Raw genomic sequence first — 17,962 nt, 5'->3', positions numbered from 1 at the left:
AAGTATCTGATTGTACCCAGCGTTTCCATCCATGAAACTAATAACCTTGTGTCCCGCGGCGGCATCTATCAGCACATCGGCCGTTGGCATGGGGTATCCGTCCATTGGTGTGGCCTGATTAAGATTCCTGAAATCGACGCATACGCGTAGCTTTCCGTTCTTCTTGTATACCGGTACAATATTGGAGATCCATTCGGCATAACGGCATTGCCGAATAAATTTTGCTTCGATTAGCCGCGTTATTTCAGCTTTTATATCTGGTAGGATTTTAGGATTGCACCGCCGTGCAGGCTGTTGATACGGCCGATACCCTGGTTTTATGGGTAGCCGATGTTCAACGATAGATCGGTCTAATCCGGGCATCTCATGATACTCCCAAGCAAAGCAATCCTTAAATTCTCTTAACAAACATGTCAGTTTACATTTGTATTCCGGATCTAAATTTGCACTAATATATGTCGGCCTTGGTTTAGTGCCATCGCCTAAGTCTATCATCTCTAATGAATCGGCCGACGTGAACCCGTGCCCTAGCTTCCCATCTTCTCGGGCGAACTGATCCATTTAATCTGAGTCTTCGGAGCCGACTGCTCGAATCGGCTGTATGCCAAAATCGGACACCTTCAAGAAGTCAGTATCCCATACTCTCCCGGATATGCACTTGACGGTTTCGCAGCTCCACTGCTGCGTGTCGGCTGCCGCGATGCTGTATGCGGAATCGGCGGTGACCACCTCGATGTTGTCGCCGACCCATTGTACGAGACATTGATGCATTGTAGATGGAACACAGCAATTTGCATGTATCCAGTCTCGGCCGAGAAGCATGTTGTAGGACCCCTTGCCATTAATAATAAAGAAAGTAGTAGGGAGGGTCTTACTGCCGATGGTGAGGTCGACGCAGAGAGCACCGCGAGCAGGAGATACGTTGCCCTCGAAGTCCTTGAGCATCATATCTGTCTTGGTTAGGTCATCATCGCTCTTCCCAAGCTTCCGGAGCACGACGTATGGCATGATGTTGACTGCAGCCCCTCCGTCTACCAGTAATCTGGTGAGGGGTCGGCCGTTGACATGCCCTTTAAGAAACAACGCTTTCAGGTGTTGCCGTTTGTCATCTTCGAGCTTCTCGAATGTGGCTGTCCTTGGCTCCAAAGCCAATTGCGCCATCTGTTCTTCCATCGCCGATATGTCCTGTCGGTCGGCAGGAGTCATGAACTCCATCGGCAGTATGAAAACCATGCCGATGTCGGCTGCCGATTCGTCGCCTGCCGATTCGTCGCCTCCTCTGTCGTTTCTTTTGGGGCGCCATACCTGAGACCTGCCTTCCCTCTTGTCCGTCGTGTACTGTTGTTCTTCCTCGTGCTGTTCCCACTGGCGGAGACGTTGGATTCTTCGTTTTTGAGACTTGGTCAATCCATCGGGGCACCACCTGGGGTTCACTGGTTTGGTTCGTGGTCTAGCACGTTCCCATTCTGGTCCGCGTCCTAACGGGTTCTCGTCTGACATTCGAGCATCGGCCATCTCTTCAAGATGACTGTGGACGCTAACCCTGTTTTCTGGCCGGTCATGTCGATGAAATCTGCCCCCCGGCCCGTCATTGCGCCTGCCTGCCGACCGGTTATATCGGTCACTTCTGCCCCCCAGCCGATCACGTACTGGAGGGCGCCGGTCGTCTTGGTCGCGCCAGTTCCTGCTGATCGGCTCTGGTCTCCCATCTCTGGAGTGAGACCTACTGAACGGCCGATTGTTACGATACGGGCCGTTGCACTCCGGGCAATTATCGGCCGAAGGCAACCTGAGGTTGCTTTCCCAACAGTGGATGAAGAATGGGCACCTCCAGTGATCTTCATGTCTCCGCATTGCTTCTTCCCGGGATCTTGAGCGTTCATGTTGCCGCTGATATTTGTTGAGCAGGAATTGGGAAGTAATGCGTGGTTCTCCTGATCCGCCATCATCGTCCTCCATCCGCCGCTTCCCCTTGACGTCTTCAGGCGCCGCTTAATTTCTGGGATCTACGGTGCCACTCTTTTTAGCCGATTCGGATGTCAGCACCTTGGTTTGGAGCGAGTTCTTTCCTGTGTCAACCATGTTGGTGGGGAAGGGGTGCTGATCGATCTTCATCGGCTTGGCTGGTTTTGTTGGCACTTCAAATTTAAGTCTGCCCCTGCTCAATGGCCGTTTGTATCTGCTGCCGGAAGATTTTGCACTCATTAGTGTCATGGGAGGTAGCGTTGTGCCACTTGCAATATTTCATCTTCTTCAGCTGTTCGGCAGAAGAAATAGTATGGTATGGCGAGAGCTTGATCTGTCCTTCCTGGAGGAGGAGGTCGAAGATTTTATCGGCCTTTGATGTGTCAAAGCCGAACGTCTCTGGCTCCTTCTTGCCGAACGGACATGATATCAGCTTCTTCCCTTTAACCCATTCTGCAAGACCGATTTCTGCATCTTCTTCGGCCTCAACCTCTTCTAAGTATGCCACCTTCTTCTGGAAGTTTCTCCGTGGATCGAAAGAACGTACCTCTTGACCGGAATCGGTGGACGATTTGGCTCAAGCTCTCAAACTCCTGCGAGGCGTACTTTTCTTTGATGTGAGGCAGGAGACCTTGAAAGGCTATGTCAGCCAGCTGTGCATCAGTCAGAGCTAGAGAATAGCATTTGTTTCTGATTTCCCGAAACCTCTGCACATATGAGGATATCGGCTCGTCGCTTCTCTGCCTGAGGCTGGTCAAATCGGACAGCTTCATCTCGTGTACCCCGACGAAGAAGTATTTATGAAACTGCCTCTCCAGATCAGCCCATGTAATTATCGAGTTGGGCGGTAAGGTTGTGAACCACTGGAAAGCCGACCTAGACAAGGATGACGAGAAAAGTCGCACCCGTAGAGCATCTTGCGCCGCTGCCTCTCCGCATTGGATGCTGAATCTGTTCACGTGTTCGACGGTTGAGGTGTCGTCCAGCCCCGAAAATTTGGTGAAGTTAGGAACTTTATACCGATGGGGAAATGGCAGTAAGTCGTACGTAGACGGGTACGGTGTCCTATAGGTTTAGGTCTGCGCCTTCGGCTTCAAGCCGAATTGTTCCTGAATCACCTCTGCTATACGTGCCGACCAGTCCGGCTGTTGGTGGTAAACCGTCGGCTGAGGGACTGGTACGTGCTGGTATATCGGCGGCGGGATGACTTGATGCTGAGTGAAAGTATGTGGCATTTGATGTGTTATAGCCGGCTGCGTATTCAGGGTCGGCTGCTTGAATGAGCCACTCGTTTCATCATATAGTACGAGCTCTGCTGCTTTGCCCATCTCTGGTGCGACAGGCTGGTACGGCGGCATAGTTGGTCGAGTGGCTGCCTGGAAAGATGCCTGGAATTGGGGGCTTCCCTGATTGGCCGATTGATCCTGAACGGCCGTCGCTGGTGGTGCCCCCCAAGGCGCTGGATTAACCGGAGGAAACTGCGCAGAGGACAACTGAACGGGATGTGGCTGGAGGTGTTGCGTGCCAGTAAACCCCATAGGGATCGATGATGAGGAAGCGCCTGAACCCCCAACTGGAAATTGGATCGGCTGAGAAGCCGAATTCGGATAACTCTTGTTTGGTGTAATCGGCGGAGCATATGCCGGTCCCTTGTACCCTTGAGATACTCCGCTAGCCAAGGAGCTGATGACGGCATTGTACACCGTATTCGCAAGCACCGGGGATTGATCGATGAAAGCTTGATAAACGGACTACTGAACCATCTTTGACATCTTGTCCGAGTCCTCGGTGATTGTGATCTGGCGGGGAGTTGGAAACGGAGTCTTTTTGATAGTCTCCCCGCTCCTGGTGCGACTGAAGGACTGCAGGCATGCCTTCCGGTAGTATGCTGTCTGCCTCTCTAGTTCTTCCTTCTGGTCGTCCCTGAGATCTGCCTCTGTCACTTCGATGACGTTATCTTCGGAGACTTCAGCAGCTTTCGACATGGTGGCGGTTGTATTTGTCCCACCGGGCGTGCCAAAAGTGTGTTGGCGCTAGAAATCACTGATCGAATTCCCAGCGTCGGACACACGACCCGGGAGAATCTGCTTAGCTCCTATTCGAGTGATCGCCCTGGTGCGGCTCGCGCGGCGTGCCAGCCAATCTGACCTGTTGATTGGCAAGGAAATAAACGTGTCAGTTTCCAGGGGTTGCGATCGGCTAAGGTTCCGATCTTGAGAAAGCTTATCAGCGAATCGGCCGATTTGCAGTAATAAGGAAATCGGCTATGATGCAACCGATTACCAGGCAACGTTTATGAAGAAAACTACTAGAGTAATCTAAACAACGCTACAGTAGCAACACTAGGAATAGATCTAATCGGCTATGCATGAAATAGGTAAATTAAACAGCAAAGTACAAGAAAAAGCCGAGAGTATCGATTCCTAGCTGGATAACTGGTGATAAAACTAGAACAACAGGTAAAACCTAGAATTCTAGTAAGTATCGATAACTGGTGAATAAATCTAAACGAAACAACAGCGATGCGCCCGAAGCTAAAGCTTAGAAATTACTCGATAAACGGAACTTACAAGATCGGCCGGAGGTCAAGTTGATGCAGCCCCGCCAACCCGTACGAACTCGTGAAAAGAAGAAAAGTATTGGCGAAGTCGCCTGCTCGAAAGTAAGTACGAGGAAAAAGTAATTTGTTGTATTGAGTTGATTGTATGATTACAGATCCATAAGGGTGGCTATTTATAGCCCCGTACAAACAACTTCCTATCCGACTAGAACTCTATCCCTAAGTTTAAACGGAAAACGAATATTTACGAGTATGATTTGTACTATTTTCACGCGCTTCATGGGCTGACTCCTTCTTCATCTTCATAATCTTTTTTAAGTCCACATCGGCCCAACTATTCTTAACCTCCTAATCGGCCGATTACCTCTCTGGCAAGGGGGTAACCGATCAGGACCCATACATCGAGGGCTCAGACTTATCCCGACCCTGAGGACTAAGGTCGGACAAGGCGGAGATCCTCCTTTAGAGGGTCGGGCGCGTCCGATCCCAAACCTCAGGGGTCGGGCGAGGCGGAGATCCTCCTTTGGAGGGTCGGGCGCGTCCGATCCCAAACCCAGGGGTCGGGCGAGGCGGAGATCCTCCTTTGGAGGGTCGGGCGCGTCCGATCCCAAGCCTTAGGGGTCGGGCGAGGCGGAGATCCTCCCTTGGAGGGTCGGGCGCGTCCGATCCCAAACCCCAGGGGTTGGGCGAGGCGGAGATCCTCCCTTAGAGGGTCGGGCGCGTCCGATCCCAAGCCTTAGGGGTCGGGCGAGGCGGAACTCCAAGGATCAATCGGCCGATCCTCGACTGTAGCATCAATTGGCCGATCCTTGACTGTAGCAGCAATCGGCCGATTTCCAATCGTCGCCCTTGTATCTCGCCGCATCTTCCGATCTTTTCTTCTCCTAATGTCGATTTTACACGTGTCAAAATCTGGCGTCAACACATTCTTATCTTAGCTACCTTTCCATGGTCATGTGTGTTAGAAAAGAACAATTTGAGCTATATTTATCTTCCCATGTTATGTGTTAGAACAAGTATGACAAGGTAAATTGGAGCGCAAAAAACACCGGTATCTTTTGTGAACTATATGTCGAGCAAATGAGGCTAGGAAATTGCCCAGGTGGGAAGATGAATACAAAGAGTTACAAAGAAATTGTACAAAAATTCAAAGAAAGGACAAACCTGAACCATGCCCCCAAACAATTCAGAAATAGATGGACACAATGCAAGAAACTTTATGAATTCTATAAGTTTGCAATGTCACATTCAGGATTAGGTAGAAAAGAAAATGGTGCCATTATAGCTGACGAGCAGTGGTGGAAAGATAACATTAAGGTATTCTGGTTTCCTGAAGAAATTTCAGTATAAGGTTATATGTTTGTGAAAGATCTTAATTGCTATTTTCTTTTGTATTACAGAGTTCAGAGTGCATGATATTTTCAAGATATATGCCACACTATATTGATGACTTACAGGAGATGTACCAGAAGGTGGTTGTGGATGGGAATTCGTCGACTGTAGCTGGAGATGTACCAGAAGATGATCTTGACCTTGAGAAAGATGGAACTGATGTACCAGAAGATGATCTTGACCTTGAGAAAGATGGAACTGATGTCTATGCAAGCCCATTGAGTAATAGCAGTCGCAAGAGGAGTTCTAGCACAAAAGATACATCATCTAGTCCGCCAAAGAAGGGGAAAAATTAGTTCCTACACATATTCAAGGGTCTTGTCCACACCATGCAAGCTGACAGCTCTGAAGACTCAAACACAATAAGAGTTAAGATGGAGTTAAAGATGAAGCAGAGGGAAATGGAGATGGAAGTAAGGAGAAAGCAAAAGGAGATGGAGATGGAATACAGGAGGAAGGAAAAAGGAGATGGAGATGCAAGAAAGATGGAAAATTCAGGAAAGGGAAGATTATGAGATAGAACAAAGCATCAACATGGCAAGGGAATGTGGAGCATCAGATGGTACAGAAGAATTTTTCATGGCCACTGAGTTGTTTGCCACAAGATACAACCGAACTGGTTTTTCCAACATTAACACAAATGAAGCTAGGTTGACATGGCTGAAAATGAAGTGCATCAGGAACAAGTCAAGCTACTGACCACTTAGATTGAAATTGCTTGAGAGGAACCAAAAATAATGTTTGAAGTATTTGAACTATCTTGTTTTGTGAACGTGAGCAATTTTATTTTGTGAACCCATCAGACTTGTGACGTCTGTTATATTTATCATCCCATTTGTGTGGCATCTGTTATATTTATGATAATATTTATGCGTCATGTGTTGTATTTGTGAGCCATTTTAGTTATTTGTGATTTGTGTTCATGAAGTCTGATCATTTTTATTTTGTTTGTACAGATTCCTACTGATCACTCTTCATCGTCGTCTGATTCCGATGAAGAGTGGCTGAAAAGACGGAAGAGGAGGAGGAGGGCACTTGCTACTATTTGTGCAGCTGTCGGTATGTATTATTACAACACATACCTAGACAAAGCTAAATATAGGTTGCAAACCAAACTGGTTATGAATGGGTTATTACTAAACTAGAAAATAGGACATCTTGCTATAACATGTTCAAGATGAGTAGGGATGTGTTTGATAGGCTACACAATATCCTAGTCCAATCTTATGGGTTAAAGTCAACAAGGAGGATGACATCAGTAGAGTCTTTAGCTATGTTTGTGTGGATTTGTGGTGCCCCTCAAAGCATGAGGTAAGCTGAGGATCGTTTTGTTAGGTCAATTGAAACATGCAGTAGAAAGTTTGAGAAAGTATTGCATAGTGTTTGCAAGCTAGCAGGTGATATCATTAGACCATTGGACCCAACATTTAGTACCGTGCATCATAGACTGTAATCACCACGGTCCTCCCCTACTTTGATAATTGCATTGGAGCAATAGATGGAACACATGTGCCTGTTGTTGTGCGAGTGGACAAGGTTGTCCAACATACGGGACGATATGGGTACACCAGCCAAAATGTATTAGCAATATGTGATTTCGACATGAGATTTACTTTTGTTGTCGCCGGATGGCCTAGATCGGTGCATGACATGAGAGTCTTCAAAGAATTGATCAAGTATGGCGATAAGTTTCCTCATCCGTCTGAAGGTGCTTCCCTATTCTATGATCCAATACTTGTCACAATAGCTATCCATGGGTTGAATATAACACAAAAATAAATGATTGTGCATGAAAATTTTATCTGGTGGACTCTGGGTACCCAAACAGACCGAGTTATCTTTCACCATACAAAGGTACGAAATATCATATCCCAGAGTTTCGACAAGGACCACTCCCAAGAGGTAAAAAAGAGCTTTTCAATTATGCCCATTCATCACTTAGGAATGTGATTGAGAGGTCTTTTGTAGTTTTGAAAAACAAATGGTGTATTTTGCGTGATTTACCGGCATATCCAATGGCAAAGCAAAGCAACATAATTATCGCTTGCATGGCAATTCATAACTTCATTAGAGAGAGTGCACTTGCTGATGTGGACATTGAGAGGGCGGATCATGATGAATGCTATGTGGCGCCTTCGGACGCATCGTCGTCACAAAACAATGCGGATACTAGTCAACACGGGGACGAAGATCAGGACATGAACCAATTTAGGGATTGGATTGCCGATGGACTGTTCAATAGATCGTAGCTTTATTGCTTTGTAACGATGTTATTTGTAGAATGTTGAACAACATTTGATTTGAATAAAAAATTTGTCTCCCGGCACCGTGGCAGCCAAAGAAAATTCCAAAGAAAAACAGGATGCTGGCTTCCAGCACCGTGGCAGCCAACATACATACTGTAATTGGCGCCAACTGCATCTGGCGCTAAGGGCCAGGCAGCTCCTGGCGCCAACTTCATCTGGCGCCAAGGGTCAGGGTAATTATTAGAGGTATATTGAAATGGGATGGCATGTACTTATTAAGGGCAAATATGTCAATAACAGCCTCATTTAATGTAGATAAGCAATCCAAACCAAACACCTAGAGCCTCATTTAATGTAGATAAGCAATCCAAACCAAACACCTAGAGCTAAAAATAAGCAACTACAATAAGCTAAGTTGCTTATAATAAGCAACCGTACAGACCCTAGTACGAGAGCCAGTGCGGCGCTTCGGTCAATAAACCAGCTCACGAAGCCACCAACCTGCCGGCGACTAGAGGCCTAGAGGGGCAGGAGGAGCTAGAGCAGCAGCCGTGAGGGATCAATCGATGGAGATCGAGGATGCTGCTGCTCCGGCGGCCGGCCGGGTGGAGTACGGCGGCCGCGTGACGCCGTTCCTGGTGCTGTCGTGCGTCCCCGCCTGCTGCGGCGGCTTCCTCTTCGGCTACGACCTCGGCATCTCCGGTTCGTCCCGGTCGTTGCCATATTTACTTCTACTGTGTTTATCTGAAACGATGATTCGGTACTGCCATCAGTAGTAAATCGAGATGAAAGATTGTTTGATTAATTGAGATGGCTCGGTCGGGGATACGGGGCCGGCAAGCCGACGTACGAAGTCTGTTTCAGTTAAGGCTTTCTTCTTCACCAATATTGCTTGCCAACTTTGCTGCTCCTATGGTCTAGTGCATTTCATCTCTGAGAAGATAATACCCTTCTCCTCTGAGTGCTTTCCGTTGTTTCCTTTTTCGTTCACTTTAGCACATGGAAAGAAAAGGTTTCAAGGAGGAAAGTAGTACTAGTGCAGGTTATTTTATAAGCAGTAGTGCTAGGCGCTTGAGGCCTATGAAATGTGGCTTTAGTGTATGATCATCTAGCTAATATGGTACAAGTTTTGCAAACTTGTGTTCATGAAAAATTGCTTAAAGTTGGACATGTCTATCAGCTGAAGTGGACCAGAGAAACTTGCCAATATCTGTCATTTCTTCTTTTTGCATGACAAAACGGTGGAAACAATTCACAGGATTTTTTTTTCATAGAATTGGTGAACAATTGACAATATCCTAAATTCTATGCGTGTATCCCAAATTTTCCTTAAAATTCATGCCACGAGCTTCTTTGTGTGTGTAACAGGTGGTGTTACCTCAATGAACTCCTTCCTGAAGAGGTTCTTCCCGGAGGTGTACCGCCAGAAGCAGGACAGCAAAGTGAGTCACTACTGCCAGTTCAACAGCGAGCTCCTCACCCTGTTCACGTCGTCCCTGTACATAGCTGGCCTTGTGGCTACTCTGGTTGCATCATCCATCACAAGGAAGTTTGGTCGCCGAGCATCAATGCTGATTGGCGGCGCCTTCTTCATCGCAGGATCAGTGTTCGGTGGTGCAGCTGTTAATGTTCCTATGCTGCTCCTCAACCGAATTTTACTCGGAATAGGTCTCGGATTCACTAACCAGGTAACCTTGTAAGGAGTACTGAAATTAGTATAGCACATATATAGTTCAAGAAATCATAAATCAGTTATAGTAATTTTGGCAGACGTGTAGAATACTTTTGACTTGAAGGAAATCAAGGCACTCTCTTAATCAACCACATACAGTTTAAGTAACAAAGCTTTTAATTGTACAAATCATGGTCTTTTTGTTCAGGAAATAGGAACAGCAACTTCATGACAGGAATGTACTAATAACCTAATATCTTTCTATGAAAATTACATTTGCAGTCAATCCCATTGTACCTGTCAGAAATGGCGCCACCTCAATACCGTGGGGCAATCAACAATGGCTTTGAACTTTGCCTCAGCCTTGGAATTCTCTGTGCAAACATCCTCAACTATTTCGTTGTGAAAATTAAAGCAGGGTGGGGCTGGAGGATATCTCTGTCCATGGCTGCACTCCCTGCTGCATTCCTGACCATGGGTGCAATCTTCCTCCCTGAGACACCAAGCTTCATAATACAGCATGATGGTGATGCCGACAAGGCAAGGGTTCTTCTGCAAAAGCTGCGTGGAACGGAATCGGTCCAGAAGGAGCTTGATGACTTAGTCTCTGCTAGCAATCTCTCAAGGACAACCGGGTATCCATTCAGAAATATATTCAAGAGGAAGTACAGGCCACAATTGGTGATAGCACTGCTGATCCCTTTCTTCAATCAGGTCACTGGGATCAATGTGATAAACTTTTATGCTCCAGTTATGTTCAGGACAATAGGTCTCAAGGAGAACGCATCCCTCCTCTCTTCGCTGGTCACACGCCTCTGTGCAACATTTGCGAACATTGTAGCCATTATCCTGGTTGACAGGAGTGGGCGCAGGAAGCTTCTCCTCGTAGGCAATATCCAGATGATCTTGTCGCAGTTCACTGTGGGCGCAATTCTAGCTGCAAAGTTTAAGGACCATGAGGAAATGGACAAGGACTATGCATACCTAGTGTTGATCATAATGTCTGTGTTTGTTGCAGGCTATGGATGGTCTTGGGGGCCTCTCACATTCTTGATCCCTTCTGAGGTTTGTCCACTTGAGATTAGATCAGCAGGGCAGAGCATTGTAGTTGCTGTGACTTTCTTGATGACATTTGTGATCAGCCAGACATTTCTTGCGATCCTCTGTCGCATCAAGTCCGCGACGTTCTTTGTCTTTGGTGCATGGATCTGCTTGATGACTCTATTTGTTTATATGTTCCTTCCGGAGACAAAAAGGTTGCCCATGGAGCAGGTAAAGCATGTCTGGAGGAGGCACTGGTTCTGGAAGAAGATTGTGAGGGAAGAACAAGAGGAAAAGAAACAAGCAGGGACAATAGCTTTGTCGAGTTCCTAGTGTTTTCCTGAATTGAGCTGTGTTAGATCAAGCCTGCAAAGGAAACACAGTATATATGATTTTAGTTACCAGATGTAACTGCACGGTATATTTATTGTATCTAACTACTGTACTTGGCTGGTCTATTGCCGTTTTCAGTTCAACTTCCTATAGCTGGCCATTCCAATTTCCAAACCGTAAAAGCAAAGAAAGTAGTAGTCCTGCCATATATTTCATGTTCAGCTGTACAAAATGAAAAACTAGCTAATATGCTGACTATCCTGAAATCATTGATGAACACGGAGACAAATATGTTCTGGTGATAAGAGCCGCTTCAGTTCAGGGAAAACATGACAGATCTGCGATGCGGAATTATTGATCTTGCTAGCCAAACAATCTTGGCATATCCCATACTTTTCGCAGTCGGAAGTGCGCACAAAGCTCTAGATATTACCTCCGCTAGCTGCATGGAGATGGAGTGGTCCCTGAAGTTGGGTCGGATATGGAGATGTGGGCGGAGGATACGAGGAGCGGGGCTGGGAGGGCTGAGATGGACAGAGCTGCAGGGTAGGATCGGCCCTGTTCCGCTCCAGGCAGTGCCCGCAGCACGCCGGCAAGTCCATCTCGCCGGCAGTGCGGCAGCGGAGACGGCGCGGAGGATCGGATCTGACGATTGGATTGGATTGGTGCCTACTGCCTGCCCGGCCCAATCACCTTTTTGGTCCTGTTTTCAGTTTGGGCTTGGCCCAGCTAATGAGTGAGATAATCCACATGTTTATTCGGCTCAGTTATGAACCACACCCGAAAAAAGGCCCATGATAACAGAAGCTACTGAAATCTCAAAAGAAAAGGGGAGGTAACCGATTTTTTTTTTAAAGATTCTCAACCTGCGGAACCATTTCAAAATTTGTACCCTTAATTTAGCGCCATCCATGCTGGCACCAAGCGTAAGAGGGTTTGACGCTAAGGTCGTTGCGCCGTCTGTGACGTGGGTGCTGACATGGTAGGGGGCTTGACGCCAGCGTCGATTGCGCCAAGCTTGGTGTCATAGATCTTGGCGTCGAGCTGTTACCCCAGGGTTCGAACCTAGACCTTTGGGATAAGATGCGCACGTCCTAACCAGCTGAATCGTAGTGTGTGGTGCGCTCCTCGGAATAATTATACATATTTCATTCGAAACGCTACGACGCCAAGCTTGGCGTCAAGATCTACGGCGTCAAGCATGGCGCCATTGACGTTGGCGCCAAGCCCCCTACTATGTCAGCACCCATGTCACCGACAGCGCAACGATCTTGGCGCCAAATCCTCTGGTGTCGAGATGTGTAAGCTTGGCGCCAGTGTGGATGGCGCCAAGCTAAAAGTCTAGATTTTGAAATATTTCCGTCAGGTGTGAGAATCTTAAAAAAAAAACTAAAAACCAAAAAAGTCGGGGAGGTAAGCTACTGGCAAGTGGGTCCTTATACGTATACTTTTTTATTCTTTTCCCTTTTTTCCCTGTTAGTTACTCCGATCACAATCAAGAAACTTTCGCCAAAAAAAAATCGCAAACAAGAAACAAGAGAAGTCATGCCGTCAAAGCGGACTGGAGTTACTCGAAGCGGGGCAGCGGCCGGAGGCGGCGAGTGTGGACACGTCAGCACCAGCCCGAAAACGAGTAGCGCCAGTCGCCAATATTAGCCGCTACACTCCACGCCGCCGCCTGCCGAGGAGAAGCTGAAAGATGGATGGTGGTGGTGGCGGGCGATAGGAGATAGAGCAGGACGAGAGGAGATGGCGATCGGGGCGTTCGTGGAGGGCGCTCCGGCGGACAGCGGGGAAGGGTACGGCCGCGTGACGCCGTTCGTGGTGCTCTCCTGCGTCGTCGCGGGAAGCGGCGGCGTCCTCTTCGGCTACGACCTCGGCATCTCCGGTTCGTACTTTCCGCGTGACTATTTCTGTACCTGCACGCGATTTGGTAGTGCCGTTAGTCGATCAGGAAGATGCAGAGGATTTGGTGATTGATTTTGGTGATTGGGCCTGAAAGATGCATGGGCCGAAACTGATGGTTCGGCATGCCGTTGCGTTTGGCCAGTTGCGGCTACACTCCACTTCTTCAGCTTGGTTTGGCCAGTTGCCACCAACAACAAGCTCCTACTGCATTCATCGCTGTGGATGAACACGAGACAATGCCCTTTTTATATGGAGTAAAAATGGACGAGAGCTCGAGAAGGCTTCATAGAAAAAAAGTATTCGGATCACAATCCGCCCCTCATTGGTCATCACCATCCCAGAATCCTTATCGCACACTATTTTCAGTTGGAAATGTCTATAGGTTTCAGTCGAGCAGAGAAGGTAGCATACTAGCATTGCCTTTCTAGAACTGCAGGACCTGGCAACATCAAGCAGTTCCTAATTTGTCCAGTCAATTGAATTGGTGAATGTTTCATAATGTCAACGATTCTATGCATGGATTCCAAATAATTTAATTTTTCGTGAAATCACCTAAGGCTCGTGTGTCTGATAGGTGGTGTCACCTCAATGGACTCATTCCTGAAGAGGTTCTTCCCGGAGGTGTACCGTCAAAGTGAGCCACTACTGCGAGTTCAACAGCCAGCTCCTGACCTTGTTCACGTCCTCCCTGTACGTTGCTGGCCTTGTCTCAACTATGGTTGCAGCGTCCATCACAAGGAGGTATGGCCGCCGTGTGTCGATGCTCATCGGCGGCACCGTCTTCGTCACCGGATCAGTGTTCGGCAGTGCAGCTGTAAATGTCCCCATGCTGATCCTTAACCGAATTCTACTGGGAATTGGTCTGGGATTCACTAATCAGGTAAATTATGCTTGAACAATTTATTATCATGTGATATGGCGCATGTATAGTTCAAGAAATCATAAATCAGTAGTGCAGTACTTCTTTTGGCAGACTTGAAGAATAATTCAGATTTGAAGGAAACAGAGGCACTGCATGTGGTCAAGCGCGTGCAATATAAGTAAAAGAGACTTTGAATTGTTTACGACATGTTATATAGCTCAAGAAATCAGTACAACTTCGTGTCAGGCAACTTTTCTAGTATATTAGAAACATAAATGAACTGTGCAGGCCCGTACCAAAATTTTGGAGGCCTGGTGCGAAATACAAAATGAGATCCTATATTAAAAAATATGAATAACCAAAACATATTTAGATTTCATATTTCATTATATAACTCCATATGTTTTGCAATACTAAAAACTAGCATAAGCATTTCATGCTAAATGAGTAAAGAGTGAATCTTATCGACGTTCCTCTGTTGGCTCTGGGCTGTGGGCTTTGGGACATGGAAGAAGCGCATGTGGGCTTTGGAACATGGAAGAAGAACGTGGAAAGAGGTCAGCCAGCACTTAGGTGGTGATTAACTGCTCATTAGGCAGCCCTTCAATCTAGCAGGCCCGGCGCTGTCGCGCCGTTTGCACCGTATAATGTACGGGCCTGGAACTGTGCATGTATATCTTGCATGAACTCAAAAAATAATGTGTGGTTATGAAAACAGTGTCAGACTTGAAATGCAACCTTTCGTAGACAGGTCAAGTCTTTCATTGAGTTGGACTGAGTGACAAAAGACAAAGGGTTTTTGTGGGTGTAATTTGTTCCAGCTCCCAAGTTGGCAACGATTGACTGCCATAGTTGAGCAGCGACATGTTTGGCTTACGATGACATAAGTGTCATCGTTGTTGATGGATTGATCCATTAACCATAATCTGACAAGTGCCCATCTTTGTACGCATTCTTACAAACTCGTTGCTTTCTAAAGAATGTAGAACCTTTAAATTTTGGAGATAAAGTGATATGTATCAGGTGGAGATACAACACTGCTGGAAAGTAAAAGTGAGATTGCCATTTTAACTCCTAGTTTCAACTTTCTAGTTATATTTACTGGATAATAAGTAGATTAGCTAGTAGAAAAACATTGGATATTCAGAAATTCACTTTGTGCAAGAGAAAGGGAGATGAAAAGTATTAATGCAACAATAGCTTAATAGTACTGTCCTATAATCAAATATTTTTAAAGAGCACAAGGGTGATCAAGCATAGTTTCATTTTGTATTTTTGCATTAGAGGTAATATCTTCACCTGCAGCTTGTACTAGATGCATTTCTTATTTAATAATAATAGTTCCTTTTCTCACGGTGAACAAACAGAACTATACTAATATTGTACTGTGCAAATTGCCTTTGCAGTCAATCCTATTGTACTTGTCAGAAATGGCGCGACCACAATACCGTGGGGCAATCAACAATGGCTTTGAGCTTTGCATCAGCCTTGGCATTCTCTGTGCAAACATCCTCAACTATTTTGTCATAAAAATTACAGCAGGATGGGGATGGAGGATATCCCTATCCATGGCTGCCCTCCCTGCTGCATTCCTAACCATCGGCACAATCTTCCTCCCTGAGACACCAAGCTTCATAATCCAACGTGATGGTGACACTGACAAGGCAAGGATCCTGCTCCAGAAGCTGCGTGGAACAACCTCAGTCCAAAAGGAGCTTGATGACTTGGTATCTGCTAGTAACCTCTCAAGGACAATAAAGTATCCATTCGGAAAAATATGCAAGAGAAAGTACAGGCCACAGCTTGTGATAGCACTTCTGGTCCCATTCTTCAATCAGGTTACTGGGATCAATGTGATGAACTTCTATGCGCCGGTCATGTTCGGGACAATCGGTCTCAAGGAGACGGCGTCCCTCTTCTCCTCGGTGGTGACACGCCTATGCGCAACATGTGCCAACATCATAGCGATGATGGTGGTCGACAGGTTTGGGCGCAGGAAGCTCTTCATTGTAGGGGGTGTGCAGATGATCCTCTCTCAGTTCACTGTTGGTGCAATCCTGGCTGCAAAGTTCAAGGACTATGAGGACATGGACAATGAGTATGCATACCTAGTGTTGATCATAATGTGTGTGTTCGTTGCAGGCTTTGCGTGGTCATGGGGGCCCTCTCACATTCTTGGTCCCTGCTGAGGTTTGCCCACTGGAGATCAGGTCCACCGGACAGAGCATTGTTGTTGCTGTGGTTTTCTTGATGGCATTCGTGATCGGCCAGACTTTTCTTGAGGTTCTCTGTAGCATCAACTCGGCAACGTTCTTCATCTTCGGTGGGTGGATCTGCTTGATGACACTTTTTGTTTATCTGTTCTTACCGGAAACAAAGAAGCTGCCCATGGAGAAGATGGAGCAGGTCTGGAGGAGGCACTGATTCTGGAAGAAGATTGTAGGGGAGGAAGTGGACAACAAACAAGCAGAATCAGGGAAAACAGCCCTGCCAGGCTTGTAGTGCTCTTCTGAATTGGAGTGCATTTAATCCAAGCTGCAAAGAAAATATAGTATGGGATTGTGATTTAGTTATCCCCAAACTCCCAACTTTGATACTATGCAAAAAGAAGATTCCCCATCACATCAAACTTGCGGTACATGTATGGACTACTAAATGTAGATGAAATTAAAAACTAATTGCACAGTTTTGTTGTACTTTGCGAGATGAATCTTTTGAGCCTAATTAGTCAATATTTGGACAATAATTCACAAATACAAACGAAACGCTACAGTGTGCTACAGTGCTGGCACAACAATTTTGCACCTCCCATATTGGCCAACTAAACAAGGCCTTAGCATATGTAAGTGTATGGCTGTATGTAACTAGAGTAATTTACTAGTCGGTTGTCCTTGTCAGTTCCTATACCTGACTGTTTCAAATGGTGAGAATCTAGAAACATTATGGGCCCGTTTGGTTCCCTTTGCTTATTTTTAAGCAAGTGTCACATCAATGTTTAGATACTAATTAGGAGTATTAAATGTAGACTATTTACAAAACTCATTACATAAGTTGAGGCTGCCTAATTAATCCATCATTAGCAAATGTTTACTGTAGCAACACATTGTCAAATCATGGACTAATTAGGCTTAATAGATTCGTCTCGCCGTTTAGCCTACACTTATGTAATCGGTTTTGTAAATAGTCTACGTTTAATACTCCTAAATTGTATCTAAACATTCGATGTGACGGGTGCTTAAATTTAAGCAAGTGAACCAAACCAGGCCATATAACAGGAATGTTGACAGACCTGTCGTAATTTTCTTTTCTGTTCAGTTGTAGAAGGAAGAATTACCTAATATGCCGATGATGCTGACATGACTGATCAGCACGATGACAAACACACATTACTGATAAAGTCACTTCAGTAAAGAAAAAGAGATTATATGGCTCCTAGCTGTGACCTAGACTCCTGACTCCTCCTTGCTTAGAGTGTATTAGATCAAACCCGCAAGGGAAATATATAGATTGTACTTAGCTGATGTAAATAAATATAACAATTGACCACAAATAAATATAACAATTGACCACTCTGTTGTCGTTGTCGGTTGTTAATAGTGTATATGTACTGTTGCTATTTTTCCTTTTGTATATTTCCCCCTTCCTGTAGCTGTACATATTTGGATCTAGTGCCCCTATTATGAACACAAGTGCTATTCCTAACATGGTACAGAGCCAAACTAGGGTTAGGTTTCTTCTCAATCTGCCTTAGGGTTTCTTTTTTTCCTTCGCATGTTGCACTTGCGTGCCCTTCTCTACCTGCCGGATCTCCTGCCACCGCTCGTCCGGCTGTCCGCCCGCCGGATCTCCCACCACCGCTCGTCCGGTCGCCTGCGTCCGTGCACACCGCCGCCCGTCGCCTGCAGCCGCTCGTGCGGCTGTCTACCCGCCGGATCTTCTGCCCGCCTGTGCCCGTGCGTCACCGTCGCCGGATTGCCCGCCCG

General features: G+C 46.3%; 1 protein-coding gene and 1 pseudogene across 1 annotated transcript; both read left to right on the top strand.

Annotated features, from left to right (window-relative positions):
• Positions 1 to 8,617: 8,617 nt before the first annotated feature.
• LOC117836614 (hexose carrier protein HEX6) lies at positions 8,618 to 11,352 on the top strand. The gene is made up of 3 exons (XM_034716081.2): positions 8,618 to 8,865; positions 9,532 to 9,851; positions 10,118 to 11,352. The coding sequence occupies exons 1-3, from the start codon at positions 8,730 to 8,732 to the stop codon at positions 11,207 to 11,209; spliced, it is 1,548 nt and encodes a 515-aa protein (XP_034571972.1). The 5' UTR covers positions 8,618 to 8,729; the 3' UTR covers positions 11,210 to 11,352.
• Positions 11,353 to 12,750: 1,398 nt separating this feature from the next.
• LOC117837221 (hexose carrier protein HEX6-like) lies at positions 12,751 to 16,675 on the top strand (annotated as a pseudogene).
• Positions 16,676 to 17,962: the final 1,287 nt, after the last annotated feature.

Source organism: Setaria viridis, chromosome 9 (assembly GCF_005286985.2).
Source record: "Setaria viridis chromosome 9, Setaria_viridis_v4.0, whole genome shotgun sequence".
NCBI classification, from domain to species: domain Eukaryota; kingdom Viridiplantae; phylum Streptophyta; class Magnoliopsida; order Poales; family Poaceae; genus Setaria; species Setaria viridis.
The sequence above is the reverse complement of the archived record's forward strand: the minus strand, read 5'-3'. Positions and strand labels throughout refer to the sequence as shown.

Excerpts from the sequence above, each read along its gene's own strand:
- LOC117836614 (XM_034716081.2), top strand. The coding sequence starts at position 8,730 with ATGGAGATCGAGGATGCTGCTGCTCCGGCGGCCGGCCGGGTGGAGTAC. Across the intron at positions 8,866-9,531 it reads CTACGACCTCGGCATCTCCG|GTGGTGTTACCTCAATGAAC; the intron begins GTTCGTCCCGGT and ends TGTGTGTAACAG. Across the intron at positions 9,852-10,117 it reads GTCTCGGATTCACTAACCAG|TCAATCCCATTGTACCTGTC; the intron begins GTAACCTTGTAA and ends TTACATTTGCAG.